The sequence below is a fragment of the Trichomonas vaginalis genome, chromosome I, assembly GCF_026262505.1.
Source record: "Trichomonas vaginalis G3 chromosome I, whole genome shotgun sequence".
Classification (NCBI taxonomy): domain Eukaryota; phylum Parabasalia; order Trichomonadida; family Trichomonadidae; genus Trichomonas; species Trichomonas vaginalis.
Window position 1 is genome coordinate 20790687 of NC_067203.1, and position 20211 is coordinate 20810897.

Here is a 20211-nt window from a genome sequence, read left to right on the forward strand (position 1 = left end):
TAAAAACATTAATATAATTTCGATTTCGGAAATTAAATTTCCAAATTTTTTGTCGATTTCGGAAATAACAGGATCCCGCATCCAACACGCAACAACAAAACACAAAACACACTTTTTGGTTCTTTCATCGTTTTAATCGTAATTTATGTAATACATGATTTGGATAAATTTTACAAAAATAGAACCTATATTATATTCTTTTCAAAGATTCTTGCAAATCATCAAAAATAATTGTATTTTAAAAAACGATCAAATTATCCTTTCATTATTTTAAACTTAAATTAGTTTTTATGATTGACTAAAGCAATCATATTTATTCATCATTAAATAAACAAAAAAATAATATTTGAGAGTTATTTCAAAAAAAAAACACATTGAATTTATTAATTTGTCTCAATTTCAGTATTATAAATTTTTATAATTTCAATATTTTGAAATACACTTTTTAATATTTCAATATTTATGATATTTCAATGTATTAAGTGGTCTCAAATTGAGCTTCTCAAATATAAGTTGGCCTATTCAAATAATAAAATTAAATAATATTTAAAATAATAAATAAAGTGATTGAGGTCATAGCAAAACGGCTGTTTCAGTCATTAATTCTTAAAAATAAAAAGGTAAAAACTAATAAAATGGTAAAATTCAATAGTGTCTGTGCTATCGTTCAATTTAAGGTGTTTTGAAACCGCATGACACATTGAATTTTTGAATAGTGTATTATGGTTTGACAGACACCAATGAAAAAATAAAATGATATTTATTTTAAATATATAAGATCCTTATATAAAATATAAATATTTTATCGTTTAATTTTCTTGTTTTAGAAATGTTTTTTATTGAAAAATCAATAAAACTAACTCCAAAATAAAATTTTTGATTTAAAGACACTATGATGACACCAGACAAATCTTCCAAGACACCTATCGTCGGGAATCTAACAACCCTAAAATAACCCCTCTCACATACTTTATCACTTATGCATGAATGTTACTTTTTAACTAGTTTTTGTGTTACTCAAGGAATGAATTATATTTCTAACAGAAAAACTTACAATATCAAAATACTAGGGTTGTACAAACTGGCACAATTTTGCGGGCCGCCTGCCAGGAGCTGGCACGCGGCCAAAATCAAAAAAGTGGCCAAAAATCGGGCCTCGTGGCGTGGAAAGGATGTCGCCCTTCGGGCTCCACCTTTTCCACGCCACTCGGCCTATGACCACAATTATATAATATGCTATATTATTTTTTTCTTCTTTTCTCTTCTTTTTTTTTCTTTTTCTCTTTTCTTTCTTCTTTTCCCTTTTCCCTTCCTTTTTTCTAGTTTTGGAAAGGAAAAAGTAAAAAATTTAATAATTAATTTTATTACTGAAAATATACTTTTTAGCTTATATTGTAAGCTGTGAGAGTTTTAAGTGATGGAAGATATAAATCAAATTTGAAATTCAACAAATCTTTGTTATGATTAAGTTGAATATTGTACTCTAATTAGAAGTTTTCAGTTATGAACTCAGGTTTATATAATAAAAGTATACTCAAGATAATAAAGAGGTTTTTAAAATGTAGATCTGAAAATCAAACTACCATGTTTGATATGATTAAGTTGAATAATGTTATTTTATTAAATGGTTCAAATCTGTGAAATCGGCAATTACAAATTAAAGGCGTAGTTCAAAAAATTAAAGAGATTTTAAAAATTTAATATCAGAATTAAACTAAAAAAGGATTTAGTTATTCGTAATTATTCAGAAAAGGTTAAAAGATAGGGTAAGTAATGAGACTTGAGTGAGATGTGAGAAATCATATGTAAATAATTAGATATCTGATGTAGTAGTAAGTAAGAGAGTTAGATCTGGTTAGTAAGGTCGGAGGTTTAAGATCTGATGAGTAAGTAGTAATGAGAGTTAAGATCTGGTTAGTAGGTAGTAATGAGAGTTAAATCTGGTTAGTAAGGTCGGAGAGTTAAGATCTGGTTAGTAAGGTAGTAATGAGAGATCTGCGGGCAGTAATGATACATCTATGAGTACATAACTAAAACCTGAGTTCTATGAGCGAAATCTGAGAGCTAAAGCCGAGAGATCTAAGGTAAGTAATGAGAGAAGAGAATTTGAAATTTTACAAAATACGTTTACTCATACAAAATAATTCGCATTCTTTTATAACGAATCTCAATGCCAATTAATACATAAAACAGATTTTAGCAATCAATTGCAAGTTTAGAAAGATTTTATTTATAATCTCAGCCAAATTAACAAATATTTTATTGATTTCGTAAAAAATAGCAATAAAACATAAAAATATGACATTCTATTTTTCCAAAAAAATTTCAAAAATCATTTTTTAACATGAAATTTATATTTTTTAATTTTTTTTTAAATTTTGAATTTTTTTTTGGAATTTTCAACCATGTCAAAAGTCGGGATCTACAAATGTATTCTCTTTGACATAGGATAAAAACATCCTTTCTTATAATTTCATTGTAAAATAAAATTTTCTTAAATTTATTGAATCCAAACTCAACTTTGCAACATTTTATTATCATAAAAACTAAGAAACATCAGGTAAACTTCAATTTGGAGAGCTTAAAATCATATCTAAATTGAAAAATAAGGGGAAAAATTGTAAAAAAAATCTCATTAGATGGGGCAAAAAGTGACTTTTTTAATGTGTTTTTTAAAAAAATCGTGCCAGCTGGCCAAAAAAGGTGTGCCAGCAGGCGTGCCAGTTTGTACAACCATACAAAATACTCAAACAGTAGTTTTTAATTTCCGTACTTTTTTTTATTGACCGTAATTGCCCATTAATTTATTTTTTTCACACATTTTTTAATGAATTTTTATGCCAAAACAATTTGAAGTGGTTGGAATATTTTTAATATATACATTTACTTAAAGACAAAATTTCTCAAGAAGTATGTTACTTGCTAAGATAATTATTCGACTCTGAGAATATGTTGCTAAATGTCTAATAATTGTTTGCTCTCAAAAATGCTTTCATTTCTGTATTATTACATCTTTCGGCAACTGATATCAATTTATTTAAGTCATCAATAGTTGCACCATGAGTTATAAGATATTCGAAAAATTTAACGTCTCCTTTTTTAACTGTATAGTGCAAAGCATCCTTATTTTTAAATGTGCGAATATTGACATTACAACCTTTATCTACTAGCAATTTTGCAGTTTTTATTCTATTTTCTTTTATTGCATACATTAATGATGTCCTTCCACGTAGATCTATTGCATCGATGTCTACACCCTTTGAATCGTAAAAAAAGTTTAATGCATCATTATTACCTGTGCTGGCTGCAGCTAAAGCCAATGCCACATTAATTTGTTGCATGTATGAAAATCTATCATATAAAAAATTTAGAAATTCAATATTGCTGTAGCAAGCAGCAGTGTAATAAAGATGTGCATTAAAATTAATGTGTATCTCATCTAAAAGGTACTTTATACAATTAACTGAACTAAAAATTGCAGCTATTTCAGTAATATCGCGTTGATCGGTTTTTGGGATTATTACGTTAACAGAAAATAAAAATTTGACCACTTCCAGTTGATCGTTTTGAATTGCAGCTTGAAGAGGAAATAATCCTTTTGAACTGGTTTTATTTATATCACAACCATGGTTATAAAGTAATTTAACAATGTTGAGATTCCCTGAAGCACAGGCCACCATCATAGGATTGAAAAAATCATTTGTTTCACAATATAAATTTATATCAGGATAAGTTCCCAAAATTTGTCGAACACCAGTTTCATCGCCCTCTTTTAACTTTGTAAGAAATTGTGTTTCAATTATATGCGCATGTCCACTTGGAATATCAGTTTGGATTGATAGTTTTTTGCTTTTTACTGGTATTTGTTCTTGTGGTTCTTGTTTTTTGTCGTTAAAGAGAGTTTTTATTGATCTGAATAATGTAGTTAGTATTGGAATCTCTAAACTAGTCAAGATTAATTCGAATAAATTAAAATTTGAAATATAATCATTATCAGGAGACAATTTCATTATATCAAGAAGCATAATTTTTTCTGTTCTGGTGCATTCATTAAATACTTTCGAGATTAACTTTGTTGCAAGTTGATTATTAAAATCTATTCTTTTAATTGAACTATATAATTCATCAAATGTCAGAAAGCTCATGACATCATCCAATTCTAAGAACTCGGGAAATCGTTTAACAGTATCATCAATGTTCATTGAAAACATAAAAAAAATAAAATAACACTTTTTGCCCGTACCTCAGCACTTTCCTAAAAAATGCCAATAAAACATGGTTCTCTGGTGTATTTGATTTTTTTTGAAGCGAAGTTAAATTTGAAATTAAAAATAATTCCCCTCCTATAAAAATTCATTAAAATACCACTTGTAAACATTTTTATGCTTTACTGATTTTCAATGATTAAATTAATCTTATTTCTGTCTGATTTCACTTTTTTTAAATTGAAATTTCTAATTCAACGTAAATTCAAAATTAAAATCAATGTTTCATCTTTTCGTCTTATTTGTTAGCTCTCGAAATATCACAATTTCGAAGCGGGGTCAAACATCAAAATATACTATCTATTATCCTAAAACAGAACGCGGCCAACAACCATGGTGGCGTACAGCAGCACGCGAGATGCAAGCAGGAATCAAAAACATCACCGGTGAAGTTATTCCAATGATCACGGACGACAACAAACTCGAAGGCAAAGGCATTTTTATTGGTCCTACTAAGTATTCTAAAGAAATGACAACTTTACGTTTTACAGATTTAGGTCTTGATGCATATGAGATCCGATTTGTTGGTGACGAACATATTATTATCAACAGTGGTTCACGTGGCACTATTTATGGTGTCTATGAACTTTTAGAACAATACGCTAAATTTCGTTTTTACACTACATGGATGGAATTCTATCCGTCAGCTGAAGAATTCAATGTTGATTCTGAAGTTAACATCAGTGACGTTGCCGCATATCAATATCGCCATATTTGGGCCACAGACACAGCATATGGTTATCTCCATAGTATTCGCAAACGAGTAAACACAGGCAGCCAAAACGTGGGAAATACATATGGTGGTTTCAAATGGTACACATTCGAAACACATACATTTCGTTACCAAATGCCAGTCAATGAATATCCACTTGAAAAATATCCTGAAATGTGGGCCTTGTTACCCGATGGATCACGATCTAGAAGTGCTCCTTGCCTCTCAAATCAAAAAGCCTTTGATGTTATACTTACCAATATCCTCAAAAAAGTTGATGCAGATAATACATCATCATGCATTGAAGTTGGGCATAATGATGATCACGAGTATTGCCATTGCCCTGATTGCTCTGCAAAGCAAACAAAATATGGTGATAGATACTCTGGAGTTATGTTAGAGTTTGTCAATCGATTGGCTGATGCAATTAAGCTGAAATATCCGAATCATATTATCAAAATGCTTGCATACTACATGACAGAAGACCCTCCATTTAATATTGTCGGAAGAGACAATGTCGCAATTAAGTTTTGCCCAATCAGAAATGACATCGGACACGCTGTTAACGAATCTCAAGATCTGGATACAATAAAATCCATTGAGAGATTAAAAAATTGGACTAAGGTTGTTAAGCATATTCAACTATTTGAATATTATACTAATTTTAATTACCCAATGCATATTTATCCTAATAACGATATGATAGGGAAAAATTTACAATTCTATGCAAAATTACATATAGAAGAATATATGGGAGAAGATGATCTATGGATCTTGAACAATCCATTTAGAAGAGTCCAGCACACACATATGACATATTATAGACAATACATACAATCGAAAATGATGTTTTATCCAGATCGTCCGCTTCGTTATTATGAAGATGATTTCCTCTATGGATTTTATGGGGCTGCAGCTGCTTCATATGTGCGAAGATACTTAGATGCTTCAGCTGAACTTGGAAAACTCAGACCAACGACTTCAATTCCATGCATAGGTGGCCCTATTTCTAGTATTCAAAGCGATAATTTCAATTACTACGCAAGATGGCTCTGGGGTAAAGCTGTTGAAGGTGCAATGGCATCAGGAACAGAAAAACAAATATTTAATACATTAATGGGAGAAATACCAGCAATGAACACAGTTTATACCATGGAGAAAGGTAAATTATGGCCATTAATTATTGACTCCAAAAGAAGGGTCAGATGCCAAGGCGCACAATTCGAGGAAATCGGAACAAAAATTTTAGACAGATGTCATAATTTATCATATGTTGATCCTTACACTAAAGGAATTTGCTATATCATACTTCACTTAGAAAAATATGGTCCTGCTGTTTATGCAGATTATAAGTTGTACAGTGAAGGTGTTCCAGCAATCATTCTTAAATCAGGTAAACTAAAAGCAATTTCAGGTGAAGAACCAGCATATGGAAAAGTTTTCTCTTTTACCAAGAATGGAGAAGAATTCATTGATAATGTCGAATGTTTAGATTTCTGTATGTTCCGTACATTCAAGATCACCGGTCACATCAACTACAACATGAAACTTATTAAAAACACAGACACATATGCCCATTTCAAATATGATCCATCAGACTATACACTTGAGAAAACATATACATTAAATGATGACAAATTAACAATCAATGTTAAATATCGATACAAAGGATGCAGCGATTGTGGAGATTTCAAAGGACGTCCAACATTATCAGTTCCTCTTGATTTAGGTGACAGCAAAGATGTTTTCTACAAGTTAGGTGATGGTCCATGGGTTCGTCCTCATTTTGATGTTGTTGCTACATTTGTTAATCACTTTGGTCATAATCTTAATGGAGAAAAATCATTCTCCATCTGCAATGGTCGAACTCGGAAAGGCATGCGATTTGAATTTCCTCCATCGAAAGTCAACTACTTCTCATGCTGCTTAAACAAATCATCTAAATTCATCAAAGTATACACAGGTCAATCATATCTTCACATGAGAGTCGGTGACACATATGAAACATCTATTTCATTATCTCCTCTTGAAAATGTTCTTGATTTACCACAGATTGATATGCCAAACTTAGACACGGGTGACAAAACTATCCATTATTATCCAATGTATTATATCAATGACATTGCATTCCCTAATGGTGGAGTCAATCAACACATTCCAGTTGCTGATGATCTTTCATTTGCTGGTATTTCATCATATGTCAAAACAGGATTACCTGACTTTGGAAGCAGACTTTCATTCTATCCAGAATATAATATTCCTTGGGTTTCAGGAATCTCAGGCGGAAGCTTCACATTGAGAATAAGAGTTCGATGCATTAATAGATCTGGAGAAGACACTCCTTGGTGGTTTGGATATACAACTCCAAACAAAGATACATGGGCGACAGGGGGTTCCAAATCTCAAATTCCTAAAGAAGATAGGTACTTTTATGTAGATTATAAAGAAAATCATGATCTCCATTCAAATACAAATTATTGGTTGCACCCATTAGCTATTTGTGGGAAGTATGTATGTTGAAGGATTCTATCTAGATCAAGACACAAGTTGGCCAATAACATTCAATTATCCATACATAAACTACACCCATAATGACAATCTTAAACCAATGAAAGAACCAGTGATGAAAGAATATACAACCGATCAGAGGACAAAAATCACACCAATTCCATACGAACCAAATAATTCCCACAAAGTCGGTTTGATTATTGGCTTATGCATCTTAGCAATTGCCATCATTTCAGGTATTGTTGTTGGTGTTTACTTCATCCACAAGAAACGATCCGAAAACAAATCTGACACCGAAAACGACCGAACTCCAACCATGAAATCAATCATTATTTAAGAGATCTCATCTTAACTTTTTATTTTAATTTTTGAGATGATACTAATACCTTTTGATTATTATTTACTTTTACTTATCATTTTCAATCATTTCTTTCATTTAAAATTGTGGAAGTTATATCAATTCCAATAATAACCAAAGAAGTTCTTTATCTCCTCGATGCTTTAAATCTGTTCAAAGGAGGAGTAAATCAAAGTTCCTGGATTAATTCTATTCAAGTTTATTAGTTGAGAGAATGAACTAGTTTTAATCAATATGTATTTATATTTATTGGATAATTTCCATCATTTATAGTACCAGATAGAATTAGAGAAAAATATGAGGAAATATTTCCTAAATATTATTATTAATAGTTATTTTAGAATATGTTACAAAATGAAAGATGTCTTAAACCATAACGATCGTTTTTATGGGATCGAAGTAGTTTTACAATTTCATTATTTCCTTTAGCATAATGAATTGCGGGCTTCCTGTCTTTATCTTTCAGATGAATATTTGCATCGAGCGATATAAGTAACTCCACCGCTTCTTTACAGTTATGTATTACTGCGTAATGAAGGGCTGTTTTTCCATTATCATCTTTTGAGTTAATATTAGCTCCTAGTGATATAAGTGATTGTAGAATTTTAATACTATTGCACTTTGCCGCAATATGAAGAGGAGAACGACCGTTTTTATATTCTCCATTAATACATGCTCCATTTAAAACATGATATTTAAATAAATCATAACAATTGATCTTGATTGCAATCTTCAGAGTAGTTTTATCCCTCGGAATTGCATTCACTTTTACTCCATGTTGAATAAAATATTTTACAAGTGGTTTAAGTCGAAAGTTTAGCATAGTAAGGAAGCACTTTGAAAATTCATTTGTTTGATCTAAAAGTATTAAAAATGCTTGAATATTATTGAACTTAAGGCACAAATCATCAATGATACTTAAATGGTATTCATTCATCAGAAAACAAACAAAATCGATGTTGTGTGAAATAATTGCATATTTCATAGATTCATAATTTGGTTCTTGATATTTTAAGCATTCGTTAATAATGTCAGGTTTTCCACTCAAAAAAGATAATTCGAGGGAAAAATGAGTTATTTCTGACTTGAATTCTGATAATAAATATTTAAAGCAGCGAACTGAACCGTGATAGCAGCATAATTCAATCAAAGAATATTCACTCAATATATATTGATTATATCTTTTTGGATAAAAAACACTCGTTAGTTTCATATTTTGATTAAATTCATCTTGAGTGGTAAATACTATGAATGATTCAATGTCATCATACAATATACTATTGAAAATTGTATTTTCTTTGTGTATTCGATTCGTTATATTTGAGCATATACATTCCTCGATTTCTTTTTCAGATAAGATATCAAGACATCTTTCCAGGCTTGCAATATTTAACATAAAGATAACTGATATAGACCACTCTCGAATTTTATAAAATTTTAGATTGAATTTTGAATAATATCTATCATATAGATTATAAGCTTCAAATAACTTTTTGTAAATTTTTAAATATGATGTGAAGTATCGATTGTTGTAAAGAGCTGCTGTACAAATTATTTTTTGTATTTTGTTTGGGGAGAATATCTTCGTTTCGATAAATGTATCTATGATCTTTCTATAAATATCTTCGATTTCAACTTCTTCAAAAGTATTGAGCTTGTATAATCCATTCATTATTTGATAGTACTCTTTACTTAATTCCAAAAGCTCTTGGTAATGTATTTTCATTTATTATTTTTTTACAAACCGTAAATTCTTCAGAGGGGGCACAAACTTGCCCAGTGAGGTGAAGTGAAAAGCGACAGGTTTACATGTCAGAAATGTAAAGTGTCAGATTTGAAACAAAAAATGGATTAATTTATTATTATATGATAGAGAGATTTGGTAAGTTACTATCAAATTTGTAAGTAAGGGAAAAAAAAGTAAGAAAGAAAAAAAATTTTTAAAAAATAAAAAGCCACTCGCTTCGCTCGCGGGAGACAAAAAGAACAGATTCGAAAAATAATTGTATGAAATTACGAAACTAAGCCACTCGCTTCGCTCGCGGCTTAAGAAAAGAACAGATTCGAAAAAAGATTGTATGAAATTACGAAACTAAGCCACTCGCTTCGCTCGCGGCTTAAGAAAAGAACAGATTAGAAAAAAGATTGTACGAAATTACGAAACTAAGCCACTCGCTTCGCTCGCGGCTTAAGAAAAGAACAGATTAGAAAAAAGATTGTACGAAATTACGAAACTAAGCCACTCGCTTCGCTCGCGGCTTAAGAAAAGAACAGATTAGAAAAAAGATTGTACGAAATTACGAAACTAAGCCACTCGCTTCGCTCGCGGCTTAAGTAAACAACATATTTCAGATTATCGATACTAAAAATTTTTTTATTTTATTACATTTTTTTTTTGCTTTTTTTTAAAACTTCTTAACTTAAATCATGGAATGTCTCAAAGACAAAAGTAGCATACAGCATGTAAAGCTAAAGAAAGATAATCATAATTAATACCTTAATTTTTAATATTACGCATTTTTAGGTGCAAAATTTAAAAACATTCTAATACAATAGAGCAGTTTCCAAAAGTAGCATACAGCATGTAAAGCTAAAGAAAGATAATCATAATTAATACCTTTAAAGTTTAAAATCTTGATTTTTTTTAAAATCAAATATTTATAACTTTAATACATACAGCTTAAACCTTATACTTGTTTTCTCTTGTGAGAAAGCAATCTTACAAAGCTAACAATCCTAAAAAATAAAGAATTAAAATTTAATAATTTAATCTAAAATTAAAATCAAAATTAAATAAAATGAGTTCTTTGTAATAATACTTTCAAGGTAGGATATATTTTAGTGGGATCTATTGAGTCATCACTAACAGCATTGAGCAATCTATTGAGCATTGAAATACTCTCGATTTTTCTTTGTCTTTTTACATCAATTTCTGCGTTAGTTGCTTTTTCCATGATCCTAATAACACGGTCATCTGCTGGATTTTGATCAATTTTGAGTTTGATAACGAAAGATGGTATCACTTTTGTATAAATAGTTAGTATCCCTAAGTTGCGTACTGTGGCACTGCGCGCCTCCGTACACCACTTAGCGGTTTTGACACTTTACGAAACCGGTAACGTATATTTTACAACACAACCATAACACCAACTTAACCTTAAATATTTACAAAACCATCTGACACATAAACGACTTCACTAACGACTTCACTAACGACTTCACTAACGACTTCACTAACGACTTCACTACCGTCCTCACTAAATAAAAATAACCTTATTTTTATTTTTTTTTTAATTTTTTATTTCATTACAAAGACATGTCCGACTACATTTACTATGACTCTTTCCCAGAACGTTTCCGTGAACTATTCAAAACTCAAGTAAAACTGAGAAACATGCATTTTAACAAAGACAGACCCATTGGCGATGAAAGAAACCCTGAATATATTACAATCCCATATGATGCTAAATTTATTGCATACATTCCTTATGGTCGCAGAGGAACGAAAACTCTTTCAACAAAGAACAAAAATTATTTCTGGAGCGATGAAGAAAATTGCCTTATCTACATAAATGCATACTTAAATAAAGCTACATATTGTACAAAAGAAGGTTGGACTGGATTTGAGCTCTACATATACGACGACGATGGAAACAGACGCCGTGTATACCCATACGATAATATGTACCATTGTTTTCATCAAGCATTAAACGAATACATAGTCAGTAAGGGTCTCATCCCTGTTGAGTAGATATGCTTTATTTTTGTTCCCACATTTATATAAAAATTAATGATATCACCACCCTCACACGTATGAAAACATAGCACAAAAATAAATTTAGGTGAAGTGGTGAGATCTCACCTCTTTTTTCACCCTGTTGAATTCATTGCTTTATAACTCTCTTCCTTTCTCCAACTCTTCTAACTTCTTCTTAAGTTCAGCAATGTTGTCCTCATGAAGTTTAATCTTTCTCAAAATTCCTTCTTTATCTAATGGTTGCTTTATCTTTCTAAACTGAACTCTACCATCCTTCATAGTATGAATGTAAAAACCTTCTGGAATAGTTCCTGATTTAATGTATTCTACCAAAAACTTTTGTTTCATTGCTTCAGTGACTTTAGTCGTCATTTCAATCAAATAAAAATTTTAATATTAAATAAAAATAACGTTATTTTTCAGTAAGGAAACGCAGGAGTTTTACGATTTATTTGAGGAGTAGGTTCTGGTTTAAATGTTGGAGTCGGTTTAGGAGTTGACTTTTGAACAGGAGTTTGTACTTCCATAGGTTCAGGAGTCATTGAAGGTTTTGCTTGTGAAGGTGTTGGAGTTTGTTTAACTTCAGCTACTTCAGTATTATTTACAACATTTGCTTTATTTCTTTTCAACATCATAACTGCTCCTGCTGTAGCTAGCAAACCTAGTGGGAGACCATATTTTATATAAGGACTTGACCAAATGCTATTTTTGACAGGAGCTGGTGGAACACCTAACCTTGGTGAGACTGCTCTTTGCCATTGTGCAGCTCGTAAGAAATATTCAATAGGTGCTCCATAATCGTTTGGTAAAGTTTGTTTCATAGATGGTGAAGGTTCACGAGAGCTTGATGAAGAACTCATTTATAAGCTTTAAAAATAAACGTTCATCCTTTATTCCTCACTGTCGTCCGTAGCTAAGTTATAGTCATCTAATCTTATTATTGGGATTCCATTAGCACGCACCTGAATGGCAAAGCAACAATCCCTCATAAATCCAATAAGTGGCTTTGGTACGTTTTCAGTTGCTAGTTCAATAGGTCCTTTAACAGACAATTTGTATGTTATTGGAGCAGTAGATGTTTGACCTTGCTGGAAGCAAAAGTCCACTTCTGTTGGAAAACCACATAAGAAATGTGTGTTGTCATAGCTATCCCATTTATGTTCCACACTACCATCATCCACCAATGACCTCATAACATCTTCATTAAATCCTATCATATCATTGTTTGTATTGCAAGCGTTCGCAACCATTTCATAAAATACAGGTCCATATGATTTTTCGGGTTCTGCAGGCATATTTCCATAAGCTCCCATGGAAAGCTGAAGATATTTAAACTTAGGGTTCTCAAAATTAACATAATAGTTGTCTTTCTTTCTAAATAGTGCCCAAATACTTTTAACATTAATAGGCGTATAAGCTGCTGTAAATGTTGCACTTGAACTATCTGTATTCTTTGAGAATGAACCGTCCATAGGAATCCAATCCATAACTTTAACAGGAAAACATAAAGCCTCGTTTGTATAATGTTCTACAAGTTCTGTATAAATGTTAGGGTCTAAAGAGAATGACTTTGGATGAATGAAACATTCATTAAAATCCATCTTTGTTCGAAATAGTTGCTGGGTTACAGTTGTAATAGTAACTGTTCCACTAGCTTCTATTGCCTTCGTTATCATAGTGAATGGTTCATTCCATGGAACAAATTTATTTGTCGGTGGATTTGAATCTGAAGCAAATGCAACTTTAAGAGTTGGATTGAAAGCAATGATATCATTTACAGATATAGATGTGCATTGTAAGGCGTCGCTACTGAACTTTACTTTAAGCTGAATGTTTCCTGCAAAAGCTGGAATAAATCGAATAGCTTCTAATGGAAGGAATCTTCTAACAGGAATTCTTAAACGAAGCTTAAAATCAAATGATTTTCCTGCTGTAATTGGACCACTAACAATTTGTCCTGTTCTACATGTTCCCGAATGACTCCATACATCTTCATGTCGAGTCTTTGAGAAAACATCTACTTTCTTTATTTGTTCGGTAGTTTGTGAGTTTGAAGTTATATATGCTTCTTCTCTTGCGTTGTCTTGAGAATATACGATACGACCATTTGCAAGGATTTGATATCCAGCAACTGCATAGAAAGCGTCATCGAAACCAATCCAAAATCCTGGTGGGTTTGTTTTATTGGAACCTGAACCAATTTCTTTATCTACAATAAATTGACCTTCCATTTTATACGTAATGAATGTATTGTAAAGGTCCAACATATTTTCACCAGGAGGTGAGAGATGGAATGTTACCCATGTGTTATCTTTAGCAGTTCCAGGTTGTGATGGAATCTTTGCGTCAGAATATTTTCTATTAGTGTCACCAATTTGAACTGCATTGTCTATGATATCGAAATATGAGCGAATCTGATGAATATGCTCTGCTGGAGTAAATTCGTTTAACTGTTCGTTCTGCATGTATTTACTTCAGATAAAAATATCTATTTACTTCATTATTCTCACTCTTCTTCTTGGCATTCGTGGTGGAAGTTGTTTCTTGACATTTTCAATGAACTGTGCATTCTCTTTTGTCTCAACTTCTTTCACTGGTGGGTCAGGGTTCTTTGACTCGGTTTGTTTTTCAATGAAATTCACGAACTTTGCAATAAGCTCTTGGTTCGTTATTGAAAGTACATCTGGCTTCTTTTCTTCTGGTTCTATTGACTTTTCAGTTTGAACAGAAGGTTTTATATGGGCTTCGTGGACTTCACCCTTATCATACACCTTAATGTTGTCGCTTTCTGCATTCGCTAATGGAACCTTTCTTTTTCTTACGTATATTTTACCATCTTTACTCTGACTTACGTAATAGAAAGGATGTTGTATTCCTCTTGCGTCATTTAATATAATAGACTCTCGCTCTGATTTTGACAAGCTCATTTTACATCGGTTAAAGTTTTAATTTTGTTTTTTATCTGCAGTCAAATGACTCAGACAAGCCCTACGGACAAGACCCAAGGGGTCATAGATGTTGAAGCATTGAAGAAAGAAATTCGTGAGCAAATTTTATCCGAACTGAAGGAACAAAAACAAGAACAAAAGCCAGAGAGACCAAAGAGAAAACTTAGTGAAAAACAACTTGCTGCATTAGCTGCTGGAAGACAAAAGAACCCACGTTTGCTGGCGAAGAAAGCTAGAGAAGAAGCAAAAGCTAAAGCTAGAGAAGAAGCTGAAGCAAAGAAAGAGTAAATGGTTTATTTTTATCCGAATTAAATGTATAGACAAATACCTTTATCTGTTGCGTTCAGTAGTGAAAACCCTGACGTCAAAATAAAGGGGAACAGAGTAACGTTTAAGTTTCCAACAGACTGGATTGTGAACATAAATGAAGAGAAGTACATTGGCATAACATCTATGTATATAACACGTGCTTTCAGAAAGGTTGACTTTATACTTCAAGTCGAGATAGAAAATGACGAACAGTCTTTAAGCGCCCAAAACATTCACATATACAAATACTTTAAAGACGATACAATATTGCAACAATGTATGATTTCATTTAATGAGATGTTCGAGAAAAAGTTCAACATTGAAGTACAAACTTTACAGCCTTTACGTGAGTTTCTTGCACAACTGAAAGAAGAAGGTAGTCAGCCACAACTTATAGACTTTCATTATGAATTTAATGAAAATGAAGATGGAACTCATTACTGTCAATTCATTGTATTCTCACCATTCAATGAAGTCGCTAAAAAGAAAAAAAATCCATTACGTATAAGATTTCAAATCTCTGAACCAAGTGATGATTTCAAAAATGTTTTCAATTATGATGCAATGCTTCCGAGGAAAAATGAATTTTCCGAAATTAGATTTCCAGGTATTTGGGATAGAAAGCAAGCTATATTATATTCAAACTTAAGTAAGGGAGTTGAAAATGAGTTCATTGGTCATACAAGAACTTCACCACTTCCTAACCCTAAATACTATAAATTAACTGGCTTCAATCGTGAGTTTTGGATAGACATGTTCTCCACTCATGACCATAAAGCACCTGTTTTGCTACCTCCAGACCATAAGGACTGTCTCTACATTGAAGCACAACTCTTAAACTCTACCATCGCAGTATTGTAAAATCTACGCTAGCGGCTTATTTTTATCACGAATGACCTCATTGCTGACAAAAATAAATGACCTCAGAACTTCAACTTACGAATAAAGCTTGTTTTTAGTCGTTATTGAGAAGTTAAACTTCTCTTCAAAGCAAGGTTGACATGACTTACATAAGTCAAATCCAATCTCTTGACCATCATGAAGTGCTTTGTAAAGTTTCATTAAACTGAACTCAGAGTCTTTGTCATATGTTTCCAACAGGTATGTGAATGTTTCTTTATCTTCATTGTATAGCATTGTATAGCTTCAGGAAACATTTCATTAGCTGTTAAAGCAAGGACGTCTTGTTTGACACCTTTGCAACGTGCATGAAATGCAACTTCATTTAAATCATTCGTGAGTAAGTCTATGTAGGTCTTCTTTCCACAAAATATTGACTTGTATGCTAAACTTTGTTTTCCAGGTGTTATTTCTGCGAAGTCAGAATGAAATTGACCAAGGTTCTTTCCTATAAGTTCGCGACCGTATCTCTTCTTAAACTCTGCTGCAAGCTTTGGTATGTCTTCATTGAAAATATGCATGCTATCACAGTCCTGGTAGAAGATTTGAAGACCCATATCTTCAGCAGTACAGAATACTTCACACATTATTCTCTTCGACATAGATAAGATATTAACACCAAGTGGACAGAAGTTAAAGTGTCTGCAAATGCTTTTCGTTAGCTTGAAAATAGTTTTATCTGAACCATCCAAACCTTCGAACTTCACTATATGGTTGTAGTTTTCTGATGGCATATCTTATAGCATCTTTGTCATTTACTATGGTTATTTTTGACTCAATAGGAGATAGAATAGTTTTGCCATAAATACTGTTGAGAATGAGCTTTATATTTTCTTGCAAAGGATTTCCTTCTTTCTTATACTTTAACCTTAACTCAAACAACTTTCTTTACTTCATCTCTTATTCTAATATCTCTGTTTCCATCGTAATAGTATCCTTGTAACACTCACATTTGACACCTTGATATTTTATGAGGTCTTGTAATGTTATATGGTCAACATACATTAAACAGCAAGTGTTTGAACTTCTGGGAACGTTAAGTTCTGGATTTAGTTCAGGGTCACAAACTATTAAAGGAAAGTGTCTATGTATTCCAATCTCTGTTATCTTAATGAGAACAAAGAAGCCGGACATAAACTTTTCACCAATGGGTTCCTTTTGGTCGTCATTGAATAAATGTCTCATGAGATACTCTGTGCTTAACATTTCTTTCTTCATAACCTTTGGAATACCTTCTAAAGTATAAAGTCTTGCTATAGCTGATGGATATAATGAAACAGCGTCGAAATCAGCAATGAGTTTCTCTTTACTCTTTTGTTTCATGTTATCTGACAGCATACATCTTCCACCTTGAATACAGCGTGAAATAAATTCTCTTGGTTTATTTGAGAGGTCATATAAATTTCCATTCGGAAGTACACTCTGTTCTCAAATAATTTGTTAGCAATTGAACAAATACTAACGTAGTCATAAACGTTTAAATCAAATTCTTTCAATATGTCATTGCGGAACTTAACAAAACCTTCTCTTAAAATTCTTACATCTTGTTTGCAATAAAATGTGCTATACTTTTCTAAGTCGAAGTGGTTCTCATCTATTCTGCAACCTTTGATGGAATCTATGTTTTTTCATGAAGTATCTGCATCCCGGATAAACTTACATGCTTCAGAAATGACACCAGTTCTGTTGTCATTTGCTAACAAAACACTGCTGTAGTAGTTGTATGGAAATACTTCTTTCGGTCCTGTTTGTAAGTTAAACATAGCAGGAAATAGTTTAAGCTTCTTATTTATAACACTGTAAGAGTCTTTTATAATAATTGCCCTTCCTTTATATAAGCCAGTTATTTGCATTGTTCGTGAACCTTTAATGATGGGAGTTCCTTTCACTTCTGTCATGTGTCTTAAGATGAAGTTTATGTCATAACTGAGGTTATGGAAATATATTAAACTCTTGTCAGGAAGTCGTTCCAAAAATTCTGTTGCACAGTTCTGACCCCAAATGCTTTCACTCACTGAACCATCTTCACTGTCATAACATATGTTAAAAGCTTTATGAAAGCCATCGGTACTGCACTCAAAGTCAGCAAAGAAAACGTGCTCAGGAATGAACTTGCACTTATTTTTATTTACTTCTTTTGACTCGGCTTTCTTCTTCAGTTGTACACAATACTTTGGAGCATATGTCAAATCTTTAAATGGTGCAAGGTTCTGTTTATATAAGTCAGTCGTATATGTGAAAAGTTCTCCATAAGAAATAGGTTCGAAATATTTGCACTCCCACAATGTTTTCATAACATCCCATAACGGTGTTGTTCTATCATAACGAACTACATATTTATCTTCTCTCTTTGTATAAATCTTCATTTGTTTCTCAATGTTCATTCCACCACAAGCTTTGAGAATTTCTTTGTAATTTCTGACGAAATATGTTGTCATTGGTAATCTTTCATTTAGCATGTAGTGGTCTTCAACAAGAAGTAAGTCAATAGTTCTAACAGTTTCACATTCTTTTGGTATGTATCTCTTTATTTCATTATGTCTTGAGTCATTGAAATAACCAATGGTAACATTAAATGCTATACCTGTTGCGTCAGAAATTTCTTGTACTTTACTTTGAGGAAAGTCTCTAACACGAATGACTTCTCTCATGTGGTCAATAGTTTCTTCATTTACTCCAGCCTGAATGCAAGCATAAACGAAACAATTGTCTTCTGTCATAAGTGTTGCAGTTCTTTTGTTCAGTTCATTGAAGATTTGGTAGCGCTCAAGATTTATAGGTAATGTGCAAAGATACTTCCAGAACTGACCGCTTCTCTTCTTATAAAACTTCTTTTCACCATTATCTTTCCAAAAGCTTTCTATAAGTGCTGGGTTTCCTGTTTGCTTAAGAGCTTCCAAAATGGCTTTCTGGTCATTTGTCAGTGTGCTTTCATCTCTATATGGTCTCTTTTTTGGTTTGCCTTTCTTTACATCTGACATCGTTAAGCCTTCATATTCTGTTAAATCATACATCTTTATTTCAGTAAGATTCTTTATGTTTGTCAAGAAGAAGTCATAGTGCATTTCAACAATACCTGCAGCATTTGCTTCTATCTCTGATATAAAGTTCTCCTTCAAGAGCTGATGTAGTAATGTTCCAATATTATTGAGGTTTAACGTAGAACATTCATACTTTCCACCAAGTTTATAACATACCATCCATCTTTGTTGGGAGTTTATTTTAATCTTCTCTAAGAGTCTCATGAAAACCTTACCGAAATGTTTGTGTAAGTAGTCTCTGTTTGGTTCATCTAAAGCTTCGATGTTAAAGTCAATGAGTCTATTGCCTGACTTCACATTTCTCTTCCTATTCTCTTCATCTTTCTTTAACCATCTCTCACCTTCTTTTGGTTTGTCGTCAATGGAACGAATGACATCGTTAGCTTTGCGAACTTGTTCTATAGCACTTTTAAACATCTCTCTTCTCTGTTGTTTCAGTGTGTCGTCTCTTCTTCTTGTTTCACCAACGTTTGCATTTGTTATGTCAAACATTTCTCTTCTTACTTCATGAGGTACTGAACGTCTATGATATAAGTCAATAGCAATGTCATTTAAAGGAAATGCTCTTGCATGGACTTCGTCCTCGCCGCGTTGCGGCTTTATGAACTCATGAATTCTATCATAACTTATTGCACCATTATAGTCATTGAGGATGTCAGCGAGTGCTTTTTTGTTTGTTGCGTAATGTTTTGCTACTTCTATGTTAGCTTCTGTAAGAAGTTGTTTTATTTCCGAGTGTTCTAACTTAGACAACTTCCGATACATCTTTAGTAGGAAATAAAAAAATATTTTTTGAAAAAATTAGATTAGATTTTTTAAGTTATTTTTCAAAATAATTTAATATTTTTATTTTAATGAAACACATGCAAGATTGCAAGTTCTTTTCATACAATGCTCTCGCTACTGCCATCAAGAATGAGTTCAATAATGCTTCAAATGTTAATGTTATCTTTAACAAGAAGTTTGTGAAAGAATCTAAGTTTGGTCAGTATGTCAGACCATTAGCTATCGTCATTGACCGCAAACGTTATACTTCACAAGAGTTAGCAGTAGTTTTGAAACAAAAGAGTTTCTTCGTGAATGTCAAAGATACACACTATACTGTTATAAAGAACTCTAACATTGACTTCTTCAGTATTGCTTTAAATCTTTCCGAACAGAAAGAATATAAGAAGGGTGAAACAAATGTGAAATATTATCCTTCATCTCTGAAGACAATAACGAACAAAGATGTTATACAGAAATTCTTACCAAAGGTTGAAGAAGCTTCTATTGACATTGACGAAGGAAGTGAAATGGTTGAAGAAATAGACCCTGAAGCTATTTAAGCAAAAATATATTTTTGAATAACTGATGGTGTCACTACGTCACCATGTCACCAGGTTAATTAACTTCTCTGAAAAATGATGACAA

The 20211-nt window shown here is 32.2% G+C and overlaps 13 protein-coding genes across 13 annotated transcripts, besides 3 other annotated features; 5 read left to right on the forward strand and 8 right to left on the reverse strand.

Annotated features, from left to right (window-relative positions):
* Nucleotides 1-2426: 2426 nt before the first annotated feature.
* On the reverse strand, nt 2427-4211 carry TVAGG3_1021870 (protein ubiquitination; the record flags this gene model as incomplete). The annotated part of the gene is made up of 1 exon (XM_001315150.1): nt 2964-4211. One exon carries the CDS (start codon nt 4209-4211, stop codon nt 2964-2966), a length of 1248 nt encoding a protein of 415 aa, XP_001315185.1.
* Nucleotides 4212-4485: 274 nt separating this feature from the next.
* On the forward strand, nt 4486-7497 carry TVAGG3_1021880 (coagulation factor 5/8 C-terminal domain-containing protein family; the record flags this gene model as incomplete). Its single annotated transcript, XM_001315149.1, has 1 exon — nt 4486-7497. The coding sequence occupies one exon, from the start codon at nt 4486-4488 to the stop codon at nt 7495-7497; it is 3012 nt and encodes a 1003-aa protein (XP_001315184.1).
* Nucleotides 7498-7585: 88 nt separating this feature from the next.
* On the forward strand, nt 7586-7822 carry TVAGG3_1021890 (uncharacterized protein; the record flags this gene model as incomplete). Its single annotated transcript, XM_001315148.1, has 1 exon — nt 7586-7822. One exon carries the CDS (start codon nt 7586-7588, stop codon nt 7820-7822), a length of 237 nt encoding a protein of 78 aa, XP_001315183.1.
* Nucleotides 7823-8180: 358 nt separating this feature from the next.
* On the reverse strand, nt 8181-9056 carry TVAGG3_1021900 (histone-lysine N-methyltransferase family; the record flags this gene model as incomplete). The annotated part of the gene is made up of 1 exon (XM_001315147.1): nt 8181-9056. The coding sequence occupies one exon, from the start codon at nt 9054-9056 to the stop codon at nt 8181-8183; it is 876 nt and encodes a 291-aa protein (XP_001315182.1).
* Nucleotides 9057-9603: 547 nt separating this feature from the next.
* Nucleotides 9604-10878: a mobile genetic element.
* Nucleotides 10879-11753: a terminal%2Cinverted (terminal inverted repeat of Maverick-2 transposon ID:TVAGG3_1021920).
* Nucleotides 10879-20211: part of a mobile genetic element that runs on past the window's edge.
* Nucleotides 12020-12460, reverse strand: TVAGG3_1021930 (uncharacterized protein; the record flags this gene model as incomplete). The annotated part of the gene is made up of 1 exon (XM_001289265.2): nt 12020-12460. The coding sequence occupies one exon, from the start codon at nt 12458-12460 to the stop codon at nt 12020-12022; it is 441 nt and encodes a 146-aa protein (XP_001289266.2).
* Nucleotides 12491-12913, reverse strand: TVAGG3_1021940 (uncharacterized protein; the record flags this gene model as incomplete). Its single annotated transcript, XM_051254849.1, has 1 exon — nt 12491-12913. One exon carries the CDS (start codon nt 12911-12913, stop codon nt 12491-12493), a length of 423 nt encoding a protein of 140 aa, XP_051080423.1.
* Nucleotides 13292-14065, reverse strand: TVAGG3_1021950 (uncharacterized protein; the record flags this gene model as incomplete). The annotated part of the gene is made up of 1 exon (XM_051254850.1): nt 13292-14065. A coding segment is annotated over one exon (774 nt), but the record flags the coding sequence as incomplete, so codon positions are not given.
* On the reverse strand, nt 14093-14527 carry TVAGG3_1021960 (uncharacterized protein; the record flags this gene model as incomplete). The annotated part of the gene is made up of 1 exon (XM_001315144.1): nt 14093-14527. The coding sequence occupies one exon, from the start codon at nt 14525-14527 to the stop codon at nt 14093-14095; it is 435 nt and encodes a 144-aa protein (XP_001315179.1).
* TVAGG3_1021970 (uncharacterized protein) lies at nt 14573-14836 on the forward strand (the record flags this gene model as incomplete). The annotated part of the gene is made up of 1 exon (XM_001315143.1): nt 14573-14836. The coding sequence occupies one exon, from the start codon at nt 14573-14575 to the stop codon at nt 14834-14836; it is 264 nt and encodes an 87-aa protein (XP_001315178.1).
* On the forward strand, nt 14861-15718 carry TVAGG3_1021980 (uncharacterized protein; the record flags this gene model as incomplete). Its single annotated transcript, XM_001315142.1, has 1 exon — nt 14861-15718. The coding sequence occupies one exon, from the start codon at nt 14861-14863 to the stop codon at nt 15716-15718; it is 858 nt and encodes a 285-aa protein (XP_001315177.1).
* TVAGG3_1021990 (organellar and viral DNA polymerase type B) lies at nt 17908-18408 on the reverse strand (the record flags this gene model as incomplete). Its single annotated transcript, XM_051254851.1, has 1 exon — nt 17908-18408. A coding segment is annotated over one exon (501 nt), but the record flags the coding sequence as incomplete, so codon positions are not given.
* Nucleotides 19096-19563, reverse strand: TVAGG3_1022000 (organellar and viral DNA polymerase type B; the record flags this gene model as incomplete). Its single annotated transcript, XM_051254852.1, has 1 exon — nt 19096-19563. A coding segment is annotated over one exon (468 nt), but the record flags the coding sequence as incomplete, so codon positions are not given.
* TVAGG3_1022010 (uncharacterized protein) lies at nt 19653-20126 on the forward strand (the record flags this gene model as incomplete). The annotated part of the gene is made up of 1 exon (XM_051254853.1): nt 19653-20126. One exon carries the CDS (start codon nt 19653-19655, stop codon nt 20124-20126), a length of 474 nt encoding a protein of 157 aa, XP_051080427.1.